This window comes from Bos indicus x Bos taurus, chromosome 5, assembly GCF_003369695.1.
Source record: "Bos indicus x Bos taurus breed Angus x Brahman F1 hybrid chromosome 5, Bos_hybrid_MaternalHap_v2.0, whole genome shotgun sequence".
Classification (NCBI taxonomy): domain Eukaryota; kingdom Metazoa; phylum Chordata; class Mammalia; order Artiodactyla; family Bovidae; genus Bos; species Bos indicus x Bos taurus.
The window spans coordinates 114,347,380-114,366,092 of NC_040080.1; the positions used below are offsets into that span (position 1 = coordinate 114,347,380).

The 18,713-nt window shown below is 36.0% G+C and overlaps 1 protein-coding gene across 4 annotated transcripts in view; it reads left to right on the forward strand.

The window, feature by feature from the left end:
* OSBPL8 (oxysterol binding protein like 8) overlaps positions 1 to 18,713 on the forward strand; it is a 166,298-nt gene that overhangs the window by 137,148 nt on the left and 10,437 nt on the right. For all 4 annotated transcript variants that reach the window (XM_027543308.1, XM_027543311.1, XM_027543312.1 and 1 more), the window contains 10 exons: positions 74 to 258; positions 3,690 to 3,771; positions 4,052 to 4,150; positions 5,768 to 5,864; positions 8,633 to 8,731; positions 11,830 to 11,927; positions 13,759 to 13,848; positions 15,596 to 15,732; positions 17,738 to 17,923; positions 18,272 to 18,359. In XM_027543308.1, the coding sequence (XP_027399109.1) occupies positions 74 to 258; positions 3,690 to 3,771; positions 4,052 to 4,150; positions 5,768 to 5,864; positions 8,633 to 8,731; positions 11,830 to 11,927; positions 13,759 to 13,848; positions 15,596 to 15,732; positions 17,738 to 17,923; positions 18,272 to 18,359 (1,161 nt within the window). The remainder of the gene's footprint in view (positions 1 to 73; positions 259 to 3,689; positions 3,772 to 4,051; positions 4,151 to 5,767; positions 5,865 to 8,632; positions 8,732 to 11,829; positions 11,928 to 13,758; positions 13,849 to 15,595; positions 15,733 to 17,737; positions 17,924 to 18,271; positions 18,360 to 18,713) is intronic.

An 18,713-nucleotide genomic window follows, 5' to 3' on the forward strand; every position in this document is an offset into this window, starting at 1 on the left:
TGTCTTATCTACATACATATCTATGCTTCTGAAATAAATACGATATTTCAGTATTATTTGTTAATTGCAAAAGGCAGGGGAAGCATCGCAAACAGAAACTGTGTCTGAAGAAAATAAAAGCCTTATCTGGACTTTGCTGAAACAAGTTCGTCCTGGCATGGATCTATCCAGGGTGGTCCTGCCTACATTTATTTTGGAACCCCGTTCTTTCCTGGATAAACTTTCAGATTACTACTATCATGCAGATTTCCTGTCTGAGTAAGTAAATTCTCATTTCTTAAAAGATGCTTCGTGGTTTTAGAGATTTTTCAGAGTGCTGTTTTCAGTTGTTGGCTTCCCCGGTGGCTTAGACAGTAACGTGTCTGCCTGCAATGCGGGAAACCTGGGTTCGATCCCTGGGTCGGGAAGATCCCCTGAAGAAGGAAATGGCAGCCCACTCCAGTACTCTTGCCTGGAGAATCCCATGGACAGAGGAGCCTGGTGGGCTGTCCATGGGGTCGCAGAGTGTCAGACATGTTATGCTGTACCAAAATCCAGCTCTGATGAGATCCTGTTCTCTCTTCTCCACCACTAGTATAGTTGACCTTAATAAGAAGTAAGTTTAATGCTTTGCTGTGATGTTTCTATTTATGAGGTCAAATGTGGTGATCGCAGGCTTGAGGAAGACAGGAATTCCGCCTCTGCCTTGACAGCACTGCCATCACAGGCTCCCTGACCTGTGTGCTAACCCAGCACAGGGAGAGCTGGTTGGCGTTCTGTGTTCTCCTCACCTGAGTCCTCGTGCAGGTCCTGTGCTGGGGCTTCTGCTTGTGTCTGTGCTATCCTCTCTGTACGCAATAAGGCGTGTGCAGCTTATTGCATCTGGAACACCCTGCCAATTGCTGGCTCATGGCATAAATCCCCACTCTCTTTGTTTTTCTTCCTGCCAGCTGATCCTGGGTGTAATTCTGAAAAAGGCAGGCCTGAAGGAGGTAGAGGAGGATCTGCCTGCCTCCTTCCCAGCAGTTTCTTGAAGAACCATACTTTTCAAGGTTCCACCTGCTGCCCCCATTCCAGCAGCAGTTTCAAGGCGCTGTGTTTTCTGAGATACAAGGTTCTGGCCTTGTGACCGGATTTTTAGATTCTTCATCAGTATCTTTATTCAGTTTATTAGTGAATTAGTTTATTAATGAATATTGCAAGGAAAAAAAGCATAAGCTGATTCAAAGGATAATTGATAAAACTGTGGGAGATTTTTGCAAATTAAATCATACATGAAGTGTTAAGCTCCCTAAAATAAAAAGAGTTCTTAACTAGTGAATGAAAATGATCAATAACTTAATAGAAAAAAGAATGGAAGAAATGACCAGGAAGTTTAAAAATGAAGTATAGGAACAAGGAATTCTGCAGGCAAGAATACTGGAGTGGGTAGCCATTCCCTTCTCCAGGGGATCTTTCCAACCCAGGGATCGATCCCAGGTCTCTTGCACTGCAGGCAGATTCTTAAGGCTTCCCTGGTGGCTCAGGTGGTAAAGAATCTGCCTTCAATGCATAAGACCCAGGTTCACTCCCTGGGTTAGGAAGATCCCCTGGAGAAGGGAATGGCTACCCACTCCAGTACTCTTGCTGTCTGAGAATCCCACAGGCAGAGGAGCCTGGTGGGCTACCGTCTATGGGGTCACACAGAGTTGGACACGACTGAGTGATAACACACACAATAGAGACACGTCCTTAAACATGTAAACTTAACTTTAAATAAGAAAAGTGCAAATTCAAACCATAGTAAGATCTATTTTTTCATCCATCTCATTGACCAAAAATCTAAATTTTCTTGTACCTCAGTTCTTCTTTTTTATCTACCTAGAAACTTATCTCTCTCAAAATATGAGGCAGGTTCCGATGAATCGCAATAAGATCTTCAGAGATGCCCATTTCCCCAAATTGAGAGATTGCACTTCAGGCAACACAAAGTATTGGGGAGGCTGTGAGGGGCAGCAGGCGCTCATAGACTGCTGCTGGCTCATCCAGACTTGCACGGTGCCTTTGAAAGAAACCTGGCAGTATTTACCAAAATTATGTCAGTGCATTCAGTCCTTTGTCCAGTAATCCTACATCTGAGAATAACTCCTACAGATACAAGTCTACATATACAAAATGATACACATACAAAATTGTGGCAGCAGGGCTTGAAATAGCAAAAGATTACATAACTCAAGTGTCCAGCCACAGTTGACTGGTTAAGTAATGTATGGTATATCCACACTAAGGAAGAGCTTATCACACTAAGACTGATTTAGAGGGATCATCAGGATTTTATGTGTGTGTGTATGTTAAAAAAAAATAAAAGCAAAGTACGAAAGTACAAAAGAAGGCATTGTTTCCTCTCCCTTTTAAAGAAAAAGGCTATATATTATATTTACTTCTTTATGCTCTAAGAAAACTGTGCATAAAAAGAAACATTTTTAAAAGAAAGTTGCCTATGGCAGGTTAAGTAGGAAGAACATGGAGCCATGGGGCAATGGCAAGACTATATACTTTTTCATATTGCTTTGGAGTTTGAACTGTGTATTCTACATGCATGTAAAGTTTTAAATAAATTTCATAATAAGAGAATTTAAAGCAAGAAAAGAAGAGCACAATCAGAGGGAAAACTCCCGAAAAGTTCAATGACTTTAAGTTGCACAGTTGTCAGCAAGCCTAGGCCTAGCCTCCTCCATCTCATACTTTATCTCAAAAATCACCATATTGGACCTTTAGACATGCTTAAAGGGAGTAGTATAAATAGTTAAATTGCTATGTTTGTGTGTGTGTGTGTATGTATATGTATGAAACTTCTCAGATTGACTTCTGAAAAACAACACAATCAGTGTTTTACTATTTCCAGCAATAGCAGAAGGGCAAGGGGACAGGTGAGTCATAGCTTCTACAACTGTCTCTTTTAAAATGAAAATTGTTCTTTATCTATTAAATTGGTAGTTATTAAATAACTCTGGAAAATCAGTTGGTAGCAAATAGGGGAGATTCAAGTCTAAAGATGGGATTAAAACCTTTTTGATTGATATAAGTTATTTTGTCTTCCATATTGGTGATTTGAAACTTCTGCATTTTATACTAGGGACTAAAAGGGACATAGTCATGTGCTTCAGAGAGGCAATTTCATGGAAGAGGCTGATGTACTATAGCGCTCACCAGCTACTATTGATTGCTTCTAATTAACATCACCAGCTGAAAATAGGCTAGATCAAGTGCACGTGGTCCTTTTCTGACAAAAGGACCAAAGACTTCTAATGAAATCATTAGCAAGACTGCTTGGCCATTGCTTCATCATTGCAAATGCTAGGGATCATGCAGTGTGTGAATCTCAGAATCTATTTTTATTTTTTTCAATCACAATTTCAAATAGAACTCTAGCAATATCTAGGGTTCTATAGAACCCGAGTTGAGAAACCTTGGTTTAGAGACTTTTCAAAAACTACTTAAGCAGAGGCTGGGGCAATATATCAAATAATAAGAAAAATGGGGAGAGAAATAACTAGATTATGCAAAATGACTCTTGCATACTGATTGACATGGTTACTTTTACCATCTGTTTTAAATATGAATTGTGTACTTTCCTATCATTTCATATTCAGTTGTTGGCTTCATTAATATTAGGGAGACTTAGTGATATGTTCTATAAAATTTTTGCATGTTGTCATTTTGTTTTTTAGGGCTGCTCTTGAAGAAAATCCTTATTTCCGTTTGAAGAAAGTAGTGAAATGGTATTTGTCAGGATTCTATAAAAAGCCAAAGGTAGTGTTTATGTTTTACTTTCTTTAGCCTTATATATTTTGGGGGGGTTATCTTAGATTATTTATGAATAATTACTATGCAAGCCCTCTTTCAGTTAGCAAAATTTCAAAATACTTGTTTAGACCTATATTCTGATTGAAGTCATTTAGTTTTATTTCATGTCATTATAATTTTATAAGGATAATTCTCAGATGATACAGTTAAGCCCATCTTGACTGGTTTAAGTTAGTACTTTGAATCTTCCATGTTTATAATTTGAAACTTGTATGTTTTTTACTAGGGACTGAAGAAACCTTATAATCCTATACTTGGTGAGACTTTCCGTTGTTTGTGGATTCATCCCAGAACAAACAGCAAAACTTTTTATATTGCTGAACAGGTATTAGAAATGCTTGTTATAGAAGGAAAACTGATTTGGAAATTAAGATTTTTTTTAGAGAAAATATTAACTCAGTAAACTCACTGTTGATTAACCTTTCTTATTAGTGAACATTTGATAAGCATTTAACCTCTTAATACTGACAACTACTAAATACCATACTCTTACACTCATAGAATCCTGTAATCAAAATGAGTCTTTATTTTTCTTGCTTTGCTGTTTGTTTGTTTGTTTGTTTTTGTGGCTGGATACTTCAGTGGTTCTCCAATTCCTGAGTCAAATTTAAAGCCATTTCTCTAACATTCAGGGTCTTCTGTATCTTTCTAAATTTATCTTACATTGCTGGCCTTTTGGGGCTTCCCTGGTGGCTGAGCTGGTAAAGAATCTGCCTGCAATGTGGGAGACCTGAGTTCGATCCCTGGTTTGGGAAGATCCCCTGGAGAAGGGAACAGCTACCCACTCCAGTATTCTGGCCTGGAGAATTCCATGGACCATTTAGTCCATGGGGTCACTGAGTCAGATACCACTGAACGACTTGCACTCACCTGCCTTTGTAAGCACTCCACAGTAGTCTGATCTGTGCATTCACAATTAGATAACCTGATATTGCACTTTTTTGCCTCATTATTTTTAAATTTAATTCTCCAACCCTATTTCTTCCCAGATATTCATGTAAATAAATTCTGGCCTGCTTACCTTTAATATAGGGAATGTAAGGAGGATGAGAATACAATGTGTTATTTGAGAAACCTTCATCTTCCCAATAAATTTTGATGTACTCCTCAGATTGAAAGCACTTTATCTGTATTAGTTTTTTAAATGATTGCATTTTAGTTTGCTGTAATTCTTCACTAAGTTGAAAAGCTTGAGAAGGGATTAATTTTACCTTTGGCTCATTTTAGAAACCTTAAGATGTATATGTATCAAAATATTAATTATTAAAATGACACATTTGTTAACGCTTTTGTTAGCTTCTTAGGTCTATTCAGTAATCTACATGAAGAGTAGGCACTGTATTAGTTATTCATTGTTGTGTAACAAATTCAAAACTCAGCGGCGTAAGACAACAAGCACTTACTACTTCGTATAATAAGGTTAGGGATCTGAGAGCTGTTTAGCTGGGTGGTTCTGGCTCAGGATCTCTCCTGAGGTTGAGGTCAGGATGTCAGCCAGCTTTGCAATCTTCTGAAGGCTTCTGCTTCCAAGGTCATCGCATGGCTTTTGCAAGGAGGTCAGTACCTTATCACATGGGCCTCTCCATAGTTGTTCACAACATGGAAGCTGGCTGTTCAGAGCTAATGATTTGAGAGAGACGTGCACACACCAAGATACACGCTGCCTTATAGCCCAGTTTCAGAGGTAACATACTATGACTTCCACACAAACTGACCCGGGAGTTCGTCTACTGCTGTGGACACCAGGAGGTGGGTTTCCTTGAGACACATCTTGGAGATTGGTTCCTACACTCATCAGTATTTAATTTTACTGTTAAATACTTACCAAATATTTCTTTTAATTCATTATTAGAATATACTTCTAAGACTTGAGCTTTGTATAATATCACAGTAATATGCTTAGAATTATTATATTTTCATGTATGTTTCCTGTATCCAATAGGTGTCTCATCATCCACCAATATCTGCCTTTTATGTCAGTAACCGAAAAGATGGATTTTGCCTTAGTGGTAGTATCCTGGCCAAGTCCAAGTTCTACGGTGAGTCTACCCATTGCTCAACCTATACACTTTTCTGGGATGTAGTATTTTCTGGTGAGCTTTAATTTAGACAATGTCTTGTACTGTTTTCAGCAAGGGATTGTATGTCATTTTAAGTAACAGTTTTACTTGGATAATGCCTTTTCGTTTTTGTTGTTTTTCTTTGCTCATTCATAAATAGAGGTTTCATCTATGTGTAAATTTACTGCAAACACCACTTATCAAAAGACAGAATAATGACTGTCTGCTGTAGCTTGCCATTTTAGCCCACAATATATTTCTTTTGCCTTTAGCTCTACTAAGATTTTTGGTTTCATCTCAGTGTACCTGAGGGGTTGATCTTTTGATTTAGTCTTTGACTAGAGAGAGAGAGAATCTAAATATAGTTAGAATACTTGTCCAGAGTCCAATATTGAAAGTAATGATATTTTTACCTTGAGTCAAGTAACATACTACTAAAAACTTTTGTAAAAGAAAAAAAAAGGAAAATAAAGAAATATGTACAGTAGGAAATCTTAATCTAAGACCTGTGACAATTCAAACAAGCAGAGCATCACTTGATGCTTTTTGTTTGGCTTTTGAGTTTGATTTTTTTTGCCTAGTTTTATATTCCGCTTGTTTCAGAGTGTGATCATTTTCTTCTGAAAGTGCATGTATTTGAGTTTTTCCCCACTGTACCCTTCATCTCTTCATGTCCCTTCCCTGGCTATAGTGTAGATAGCTTTTGTGAATGTGTGTTCTACCCTTGTAGAATTTTTATTGAGTACCAGCTACACTTTCCAGGATTACTTGCAGCTAGCCTTCTTTTTTTCAGTGTTATAGTGAATATAGTTGTGTATATCAGAGCTATCTGTTCCTTTGTAATTTGAAAGAATTTACTAAGTTCAGACTTTGTAGGGGCAATTTTTTTTGTAACTTCTTCATTTCTTCTTTGGTTATTGACATCCTCGTATAAAAACTTCTTGCTTGGAGAGTTTGATAATTTATTTTGTTTTAGGAATTGGTGCATTTTCTTGAATCTAAATTAAGCTAAATTTAATGACATCTGGGCAGAGTGTATTCCTCTTAACAAGTAGTCTCTTGACATTTTGATGTACTAAATTATCAGTTTTTCCTTTGATGGTTTTTGCTTTTGATGTCACAGAAAAATCCTTTCTCACTTCAGCTTATGTAATAATTCACTTATATATTCTTATACTTTTATGCTTTCATTGATCTTTAATTTGCCTGGAATTTACTTTGATGTATATATTGTGAATGGAGTGAAGCAAGAACACAACTTTCTTTTCCTAAAAGCCAGTTAATTTTTTCAGTGTCTATTTATAAATGATTTTTAGTGTCATTATTTTCTATTTCAGGTTCTGTCTTCTCAGGTCTGTTGGTCTGTTTTTTTCTTGTACCACTAGTCTTTGCCCTAAGAACCATTTATTTTTAAATGGGTTTCTTATATTTTGTGGAGCAGGTGAAATATAGGTACTTAGCTATGGGTTAAATAATTTATCATCATTTGGGACAGCTGCTCTTGTTTTTCAAATAGTATGCATGAACCGTCAATTTCATAATCAGAATACAAGTTAAGATTTTGGAATTCTGAACCCCAGTCTTGACTTACCAAATCAAAATCACTGGGCTCAAGAATATAATTTTTACAATTTCCAGTAATTCTAATGTACACTATAATCTGAAATAGCTTATGATACAATGTTAAATGAAAAGCAGAATACATCTATGCTCTGAGTCACCTCTACTTTAAAAGTATTCATGTTTTTAAAGTAAAAGTAAACATGCATTCATGTTTAGGAAAAAAAATCAAGATTTCATGATTAACCTGCATTATAGAATTATGGATAATTATCTTTTGATTTTTCAACTTGCTCATGAAGAACACATATTTCCTCTAAAATAAGGAAACAGTTATTTTAAGATATAATATGGCTATGAATACTATATCATAAAAGATAAATGATTTAATGATAAGCCAGTACATGTATACAGTTGAATACAAAAGATCTGTGTGGTTTTACTGTGTTAAAAATGTATATGGACAACAATGCCTGAATAAAGCCCTCCTGGACCATCCTTCTCTGTACCTCTGGCCCTAATACCAAAGGCAGCTGCCTGAAGGTATTAAAGAGAGAGCAGATGCAGGCAAATTCAGTGGGAATCCACAGTCATAGGTCAGAAATCACCCAGAATGAACCCTTGCTTCTCAGCTTCAGGTTACGTACTGTCAACAGGGTAAGCTGGTAGAAACATTGCAGCCTTTCCAGCCTGGAGCACCAAACGCTGAATTCGAAGAAACCATGGCCACTGGACAGAGAATGGGAATCTGAAAAGGAAAAGGGCCAGAGAGGGGGATCTCAAATTTACTGTCGTAAAATCATCCACAGTATTCTCTTACCCTCTTTTCAGTGTCTGTAGGCTCTGTCGCGATTCTGCTCATTTTGTTCCTGATTTGTGTTCTTTATTTTGATCTGTCTGTATCAATTCTTGGCTTCCCTAATTTTCTGAATTATCTGTCCACTTTATACACTGATGTCTGCTCATCCTTATTTCCTTTCTTCTACCTACTTGGAATTTAATTAGTTCTTTTTCTAATTTCATAGGGTCAAAAGTCGGATCACTGATTTGAATTTTTCTTGTGTTCTAATTTAAGTTGTAAATTTCCCTCTACTGTAGATATCTGATAGATGTCCTCAATATGTTTAGTTTGTTTTGGAATGGTTAAATTATTTTCTGTTAAATTTAATAAGCAATATTTATTTCAGGAAACTCATTATCTGCAATATTAGAAGGAGAGGCACGGTTAACTTTCTTGAATAGAGGTGAAGATTATGTAATGACAATGCCATATGCTCATTGTAAAGGTAAATATTTTCTATACTTGTTAGATTTCCCCTAAATCTTTTTTTTAAGTAAATGTATTTGACTGTAATTTGTTATGTTTTGAGATTGATGGAGTTACTTGGCCTTTTGTTTGAAAGTGTCCTTGATTTACAGACACGCAAGATCATTGTTATCATCTGCTGAATACTTCTATGGTGAATTAATTCACCACAATAGACTTTCTGTGACATGTATATTAGTTTGGTAGAGACTAATTTATAATAATGGAATTTCATTTGCCTTATCTGCAAGTTGCAAAATTTGATGAGACTATTATTTCAGAATCTTTGAAAGTGATTTTCATTTTTTTGTACCATTACCCATTCCTTAAATGTTAATTTACTGCTTTTCACTATAACAGGCTCCTTAAAATTTTTTCTCATCCTTATTTGGCAATTTCTTAAAAATTAATGTATTATGCTTTTCTCTCATTATTCAGTGTACAGATAAAGATATTAAATAATAACTATCAGGACAGGACAGGCATTCAACTATTCTGTGCACTCTACATTTATAAACACATCTAATCATGCCAGTAGCCCTATAAATGAGGTAATATTATCTTTGTTTGATGGACAAGCAAACAAGGCAGAAAGCGGTTAGCACAAGCTCTGCAGTCTGTACTGTGGTTCTGTATGGCATCATCTTAAACACTGCGCTCCATCATTACCTATACCATCCTTTCCAACCCATTTCTTAAAAATAGCTTTTTAGGGTAATTATCCTCTATTTTAGGAACTGATTCATGACAACATAGAAATTACTTAATATGGCCTCATTTCACAGATGAAAAAACTTGTAAGGGTTAGGAATCTTACCTAAAACCAGACCAGCTAGTTAGTAAGAATGCTGAGACTAAGCTCTGGGCTGTTTGAGCCCATCCATTGTACCATGAATCTCCCTGGTACTAAGCACAAGAGTGCCAGCTTGTGGCCTGAGGCTGGATGATTCTTGGAGCTTCACATGTGGTTCTTGAAATAAGCAGGAAGTGAAACACTTGAAATCATGATTTGATAAATATATTTTTTAAATTTTGGAATAAGTAAAATGATATTTTATGTAGATAAATACCTGATGCCAGACCTAAATAGCAACAGGGAAAACTTTTCATAGCACTGCTTATATTGTAGGGAAAAAAGGAAATTATAGCCTCTTGTGAATGAGGAAGTTATTATTTTCTACCTTTGTATATATTTTCTAAGATGTGTTCCCTAAATCAGTAGTCTCCAATTATTTTATAAAGCAAGAATTCCATAGTCAAATAACTTGGAAACATTGCATAGTCTGTTCCTCTCTTGAAAATTAGCATTGTGTATTTACATATTAAAGACTGCCATGGGAGTTCAGTCCAACTTGGAAGGCATTATGCTAAGAAGTAAAGTCAGATAGAGAAGGACAAATACAGTGTATCACTTATACATGGAATCTAAAAAATACAACAAACTAGTGAATACAACAAAAAAAAGAAGCAGATTGGCAGATATAGACAACAAACTAGTGGTTACCAGTTGGAGTGGATTTTAGTGGTCGGGAAGTAGAGGGCACAGCTATTGGGTGTAAGATAGGCTCAAGGATGTGTATACAACATGGGGAAAATAACCAAGATTTTGTAATAACTGTAAATGGAAAATAATCTTTTAAAAATTGTATGAAATTTTTTAAATTTTTAAAAATTCAATCTGAAATGTTGTTTAAAAAATCAAATTGAAGAAAGACCTGTTATAGTATGATTTATGCAAAATGAGCTTATATAGTTTCTGTGCATACATGGTAAAAATATACAAACTATGGAAATTAGTCCAAGAACATACACATACACACAGGCTGTTTAACTCATCAAACTCAGAATTTCCCCAGCTTTTAGTCAAGTGCCAAAATGGGGAGATTTTTAAATTTATCTTACACAGTTGATTATTGTTGTTTGCAGTACTTTTTATAATGTCACCATAATGCTTATTGTTATGCTTATTGTTACACTCCAATGTGAAATTAATGAATGCCAAACTATTGCTCCTAGAGGAAACACATGGTGAGGTTCTCGTGAGCCTTCTGTCACTGTATTTTCATTACCCAGTCAAAACATAACTTTGTTTTTATTTGTGTGCTTAGTCGCTCAGTCAATGTGTGACCCCCCATGCCCTGTAGCCCGCCAGGCTCCTCTGTCCATGGGGATTCTCCAGGCAAGAATACTGGAATGGAGCTATGCCCTCCTCCAGGAGATCTTCCAACCCAGGGATCAAACCCAGGTTTCCCACATTGCAGGCAGATTCTTTCGAGACAAGGATTGCTTTCTTTATCGTGGCATATGTTTTTGATTCATTAACATGGAATTAATAGCCAGCAGCACTATAACACATGCCTAAACCAAGCATTAACGCACATATTTGCTCTGTAAGGCACATCACAGTCTTCTGTGCTTAGGAACACCAAAGAGCACTTTAGCACTACGTTTGGGGGATTGTAAATAGTAAAATCACCAACAAGAAGTACAAAAATGTGGCACTGAATACACTGCATAAAAGACTCTGCATGAGCAGTGAAACCAGAAGTCAGCATCTCGCCTTGTTTGACTTCAACTCCAGTGTGCGCATTGGACAATTCAAATATTTCACCCACTCTGCACACATCCATGAATGACTGCAAAAATAAAAAAATGCTCTGGGTAGGGACTACTAACTTATTTTGGTGAGAATAGGGAATTCCCTGGTGGGAATAGGGAATTCCATGGTTAGGACTTTGACTTTCACTACAGGGGGCATGGGTTTGATGCTTAGTGGGGGAACTGGAAACTAAGATCCTACATGCTGTGTGGTACAGCTTTAAAAAAAAAAAAAAAGGTATTTTAGTGAGAGTATTAATTTGCAAATGTAGAATCTGCAGATAATGTGGATCAACTATTATCTTTTTAAATCTTTCAGAACCAACTTTGTGTTTATATTATAGATTGTTATTGGATAGGATAGAATCCTCTTGGATTATTAGTTTCTACTAGAAGGAGATTAAATTGTAAAGTTCTGCTTATGATAAGCCAGTGTCTCTCTCTTCAAACTTTTGTCAAAAATTTTTTTTTGTTGTTTAGGAATTCTTTATGGCACAATGACACTGGAGCTTGGTGGAACAGTCAATATTACATGTCAAAAAACTGGATACAGTGCAATACTTGAATTCAAACTAAAGGTTAGTAGAGAATGATAGGAGGTATCACCTAGTTAAAGAGGAGCTATGCTATAAATATTGAACAAAGAGCGCAATTTTGTTCCTATTTGAAAACTAAATATAAGAACACAGAATTAATGAAAAGGCAGCCTTGGAAGATTCAAATCAATAGAAAGCTGGATTTTCTTAGTTAATAAAACTGTTGGCGAGTGAGTGAGTGAGTGAAAGTCTCTCAGTCGTGTCTGACTCTTTGCAACTCCGTGAACTATACTGTCCATGGAATTCTCCAGGCCAGAATACTGGAGTGGGTAGCCTATCCCTTCTCCAGGGGATCTTCCCAACCCAGGAATCGACTGGGGTCTCCTGCATTGCAGGCAGATTCTTTACCAACTGAGCTCTCAGGTAAGTCCATAGGAAATTTAAGAAGAGAATGAATGGAAATTTCTTAGTAAATTGAAGCACTGCTTTACAGAATACCAAAAAATATATATCTGAAAAGAAGTATGTATCAGCTTGAGCTATAGCTGTGTACATTGAAGGATTTGTATTACTTATTATTTCTGACTTAACATATTCTGAAATTTGCAAGCGTAGAAACAACTGTGTTCTGTTTCTTAATGGTTCTGTGGGCCAGGAATTTGGACAGGGCATATTGGGGATGGCTTGTCTCTGCTGCATGATGCCTGGGGCAACAGTTACGCAGGCTGTGAGAGACTTAACAGTTGGGGGCTCGATACATCTGAAAGCTCATCACTTACATGACTGATGACATGTAAGTAATGTTGGAGTGACTGAAAGACTGGGACTGCAGATCTGAGCATGTGATCTTGTCTTCCTCACATCAAGGGAACTTTTATATAGTTAGACTTCTGCTGGGCTCAGGATTCCAAGTACAAGTGTCCTTGTGAGCAAGACAGAAGATACATTGCTGTCCATGACCTAGCCTCAGAAATCAAATTACATCATTTCCACCATTCTCTACTAGTAGAAGAGTTACAAACCCACCTAAATGCAAGGGGAAGGGATATAGACCACCATTTCTCAGCGAGAGGATGGATGCCAGGCTCTCACTGAGGAAGAGTGTGTGGGCTGAGGAGGGAGGAGAGATATAGTTGAGGTCATCTTTGGAAAATTCTGTCTGCCTCAGCCTGGAAGGGAAATTTAAGATCCTTTCACAGTATCATTTGTTGATGTAGCACAGCATTATTTTTAGATAAAAATATTTCTATGAATTATTTAATGCTTACAACCAAATATTAGTTGTAAGTATCAGCTATCTTGATATCCAGCAGATCAGCAGCTTTGCTCTAATAAGAAGGATCTCTTTAAGTATTATCTGATGCAGTGCCCTTTGATTTTTTTCCTTCTTGGCAAATGATACTGAAAATCATGACTGAAAAGGTCTTTTCTTCTAATTGAATTTCAGAAGTATTTGGATTGAGTGTTGTTTTATTGGTTTGTTTTAAAGGAGGAGTTCCTATTAAATATATGAGTTAGTCTCTTATGTTTACTGAGTTGTTATTGTGTAAAATCCTGCAGCATGGATAGAGTGCAGTCTTGCGTCGAGAGAGCCCAAGACACGAGCCAGTTATTTCAGTGTTAGCTCTCTTAGCGTGTTTACTTGGACCTGTATAGTCTGCTTTTATCTGTTTACACACAGCAATAAATTTAAAATTTTTACTGAATATATCTGACTAAAATTTGAGTCAGTATTTCACCATTTGTGCCTCAACAGCACTGAATAGTTATACAGTCACTTTTTCGGTTGGTTTTTTGTTTTTGTTTTTTTGTCTACATTGTATGTAAATATATTAAAAGTAAAATGTTTCTTCAACATTTTTTCTTTTAAAAGCCATTTCTAGGTAGTAGTGACTGTGTTAATCAAATATCAGGTAAACTAAAATTGGGAAAAGAAGTACTAGCTACTTTGGAAGGACATTGGGTAAGTATTTTTATATTTTAGCTTTACAAAAAGAATTTTATTCAGTGGGAAAAAATTAAACATCAGATTTTATAAGTTCACTTATTCCATTTCTAAAAGCATGACTATTCAACGTAAGCTTCAACTTAAATATTTTGGTGTTGCTCTGTTATCAGTAATATTTAGTTTAATATTTGAGCTTTCTAAAACCTTAAATCAATAAAAATAGCTGACATTTTTATATCACTTATTATGGAGTGCATTGTTTAAAAATGTTACTTATATTAACTCATTTAGTATAGTGATCTTATGAGGTGAGTGTTATTATTTTGTCCCCATTTTACAGAGGAGGACACTGAGGCACAGAGAATTTAAATAATTGGTTCAGAGTGGTGAAGTAAGATTCCCAGCCTAGACACTCTGGTTCCAAGGCTGTGCTTACACATCACAGTATACTGCCTCTCACCAGAAGAGGCATTTCCAGTAAGAGTTCTAGTTCCTTCTGAGGAACTGGGAAAAGATACAATGTTTTTTGAGACCAGTGGCTTTTATTTACTTCTCTGATGACCTAAATTCACATTTATGTAATTTTTCTAAGAGGAGCTTATTAAATTAATAAAAAAAAAAGGATCATATCATGCTAGTGCCAAATGCATTCTAACTGTTAACTCTAGTATATGCTTTTTTCTGCATTATAATCAGAAATGATGGGAAATATGATGTTAAAATGAAGGTAGACCTAGAAACTCAACTTAGAGGTCACAATGCTCTGTTATTTTTAGAATTTACTTTTATCTGAATATCATTTGGAAAAAAGATAGAACTCTTTTTAAAAAAATGAAATTTATGAGATTGTGCTCAGATTTTTAATGCAAGAAATGCTCTTAGCTTTTTCCACGTATATTGAATACGCAGGTGGTCTGCAGCACCTCATACTGGTCTACAGTACCTATAGCAAACACTATGCTACTTTGACGATTCAGATATTAAGTGAAACTTGTGAAAACTCACAAACTTTTTGTCTATTCAACCAGACTTTTAAGGACAAGTATTATATATTTAATCTTAATGTTTTCTTTTTTTTATTATTTTATTTTATTTTTAAACTTTACATAATTGTATTAGTTTTGCCAAATATCAAAATGAATCCGCCACAGGTATACATGTGTTCCCCATTCTGAACCCTCCTCCCTCCTCCCTCCCCATACCATTCCTCTGGGTCATCCCAATGCACTAGCCCCAAGCATCCAGTATCGTGCATTGAACCTGGACTGGCATCTTGTCTCATACATGATATTTTACATGTTTCAATGCCATTCTCCCAAATCTTCCCACCCTCTCCCTCTCCCACAGAGTCCATAAGACTGTTCTATACATCAGTGTCTCTTTTGCTGTCTCGTACACAGGGTTATTGTTATCATCTTTCTAAATTCCATATATATGCGTTAGTATACTGTATTGGTGTTTTTCCTTCTGGCTTACTTCACTCTGTATAATAGGCTCCAGTTTCATCCACCTCATTAGAACTGATTCAAATGAATTCTTTTTAATGGCTGAGTAATACTCCATTGTGTATATGTACCACAGCTTTCTTAATGTTTTCATAACAAGAGATTTGGGGCTTTTAGAAAAGTACTTATTGTATTTGTTTTAGAAATGTGTTTTACTGGGATTAAGTGTCAAGAAGAAATGGTTATTACTGAACTACATAATTCCCTTTTAAATAAAGATAATTCTTTACATTAATTTTTAATATCTTTAAATACAGGATAGTGAAGTTTTTATTACTGACAAAAAGACTGATAATTCAGAGGTTTTCTGGAATCCAACACCAGACATTAAGCAGTGGAGATTAATAAGGCACACTGTAAAATTTGAAGAGCAGGGAGATTTTGAATCAGAGAAGTAAGTATACCATTTTTCAGTTAACTTCATGAAAATCCAGAGTTTTTTTTCTTTTAATCCCTCAACAGTGTGATCACTTTTTTCTGTTTGAATTCAGCAAAGTAGTTTACTGTTTGTGAGATGTGACAGGATTTTGCTTTGGTGTATGTGAATATCAAGTAATTACAATACAAGTCCTGTTGCTCTTCTGCTCTAAATTAAGGATTCCTATTTTTTTCCTTTCTCTTCTTATCTGCTCCAGGGCCTATTTAAAAAAAAAAACAAAACTTTTTTTGCTTGCATAAAATTACGGGACTAGGTCTTCTCTAGCAGTCCAGTGGTTAACACTCCTCACTCCCGGTGCAAGGGACACAGGTTCAATCCCTGATCAGGGAACTAAAAAGACAGAAAAATACGGGACTAATGATTCTTGGTTTTTATCCAGCCATTTTCTAACCCGGGTTGAGCATGTGAAACTCTAGGTGGAGGGAGCAGAACAAAATCTACTTTTGTTTTATTTTCTAAAATACAAAAATTACAGCACTGGATGTGCAGCTTCTAGAGGACTTATTGGTTGGAGAATAATTAAGGCCATAATTTCTTTTCTTAAATCATAAAATTCTTGCTCAATCTGGTATACTTTACTGGAATGGGTTGCCATTCCCTTCTTCAGGGTATCTTCCTAACCCAGGGATTGAACCCAGGTCTCCTACATTGCAGGAAGATTCTTTACTGTCTGAAACACTAGGGAAGTACCTCAAAAATATGGTATACATACTGCTCAGTTGTATTCTTCTATTCCTTTCTTTGTGTTAGGAGAAGGGGGCTGCTGTGTCAAAGACAGTCTACTAGGTACTTTATATACATTATGCAGCTGACTTCTCAGTATGAGTTTCTGCACACATATCATTCTCTTCTCATGAGGATTCAAGTCTACATCCACTTTCCTTCTATACTCAAAAACTGAGTTTGCCATGTTCTAAAAATTCTGTTTCAGGGGACTTCCCTGGCAGTCCAGTGGTTAAGATTTGACCTTCCAGTGCAGAGGGTGAGGGTTTGATCCCTGGCCAGGGGACTAAGGTCCCACATGCTTCATGGCCAAAAAAATAAACAGAAATAAAACAGAAGCAATATTGTAACAAATTCAATAACAACTTTAAAAAAATGTTCACATTAAAAGAAAAAATTCTGTTTTACTATAACCACATGATGCTCTCCATCAAGAGTGAAACATTGCCACGGCATACAACTATTTTTAAAACATGGATATAATTTAACATATGTTTACGATGAAGAAAGTGAGTTTTGGACAAGGTAAGTAACTGTAAGTTCCCCAGCCACGAGGAGGCACATCTAGGATTATCTGATTCTATAGCCTTTATTTTTTCAGCCCCAACATACTGTCTTGCCAGAAGGGTAGAATATAGATATATTTTTATGTATCTAATATAAAACTAAACTTTAGTAGGGGAAAAGATTTTACTTCTAATAGAAAAGTAGTCTTTTTTGTTAAATCAGTGATTCTCAACACTGGCTGCACATTAAAATCACTTGGGAAACATTACAAAAATAATACGTGGGCCCACTCCCATAGATTCCGATTTTTTAAATTCCCTGACAAATGCTGCATCCAAGATTGAAAAACATGACATTACACTTTTGTATCTTTGAGGCCAGTGGATCTTAATCAGCATGTACAAGAATCATCTGGGGAGCTTGTTAAAAATGTAGATTATTGAGCCTTCACTAGAGTTGTATCATCATGGGTCAGCACCATTTATTTCCATATATTTAAGAACTCATGTAATAAATTTCTCTTGCCAAGAAAAAAGATTAGTCTCCACTGTCTTGCTGTATTTAAGGCATTACTTTTTATATCTTGACTTGTTTCTAAGCATCTGAGCTTTAGCTTTGTCAAAGCCAAAAACCCACATGGGCATCATTTCCTCTCAGGGGGACTCAAACCTACTCCATGTAGATTTGATTTTCTGTTGTTTTCTCAATGTTATTTTTGCACATGAATTAGACTCTGGCAGCGGGTAACTCGAGCCATAAATGCCAAAGACCAAACAGAAGCTACTCAAGAAAAGTATGTTTTAGAAGAAGCTCAAAGACAAGCTGCCAGAGAGCGGAAAACAAAAAATGAAGAGTGGACTTGCAAGTTATTTGAACTTGACTCACTTACAGGAGAATGGCATTACAAGTTTGCAGAGTAAGTAATTAAAAAGTATGTTACAAATAATATCTCATAGTTTTTTGCCTTTATTTCTAGATTTTTTATTGTTAGTATGAATAGTTTTTAAATTAAGTGATACATACACACACGCACACACAAAGTATGAGATTTTGCCCTTGATGTTCATTATAAATCTGACTCTGTGATAAGAGTTAGCCTATAAAATAAGCTGAGGATCAGAAGATTAGATATAACAGATCTTAGTTTTATGGCTAAGTTTATAATTACCGTTGAAAATCTAATTGTAGAACAGAAAGTTTCTAAAGAAGTTTTTGAGTGCTTTGCTTAGTCATTAAACAAGTGGTGTTTTTTTCATTTATGTAGTACTCGACCATGGGACCCACTTAATGATATGATACAATACGAAAAAGATGGTGTTATCCAGACCAAAGTGAAACATCGCACTCCAATGGTACGTACTCAAAAAGTAATTAGACTGCCAGTCCTAGAGGAACATCCTCCCTTTAGTTCTCCTGCACTTCCTTTGCTTCTTTGTCTTCAATAAATAGTTCTGAATTTCCACATGTAAAAGAATGAAGTTGGATCCCCTACCTCAAACCATACACAAAAACTAACTCCAAATGGATTCACAACCTAAAATAAGAGCTAAAACTATAAAACTCTGAGAAGAAAAAAGGAGTAAATCTTCATAATCTTTTATTTGGCCCTGTATTCTTTTTTATTGTTAGTATGAATAGTTTTTAAATTAAGCGATACATAAACACACACACACACAATGACATTAAAGGCAGGAGGAACAACAAGA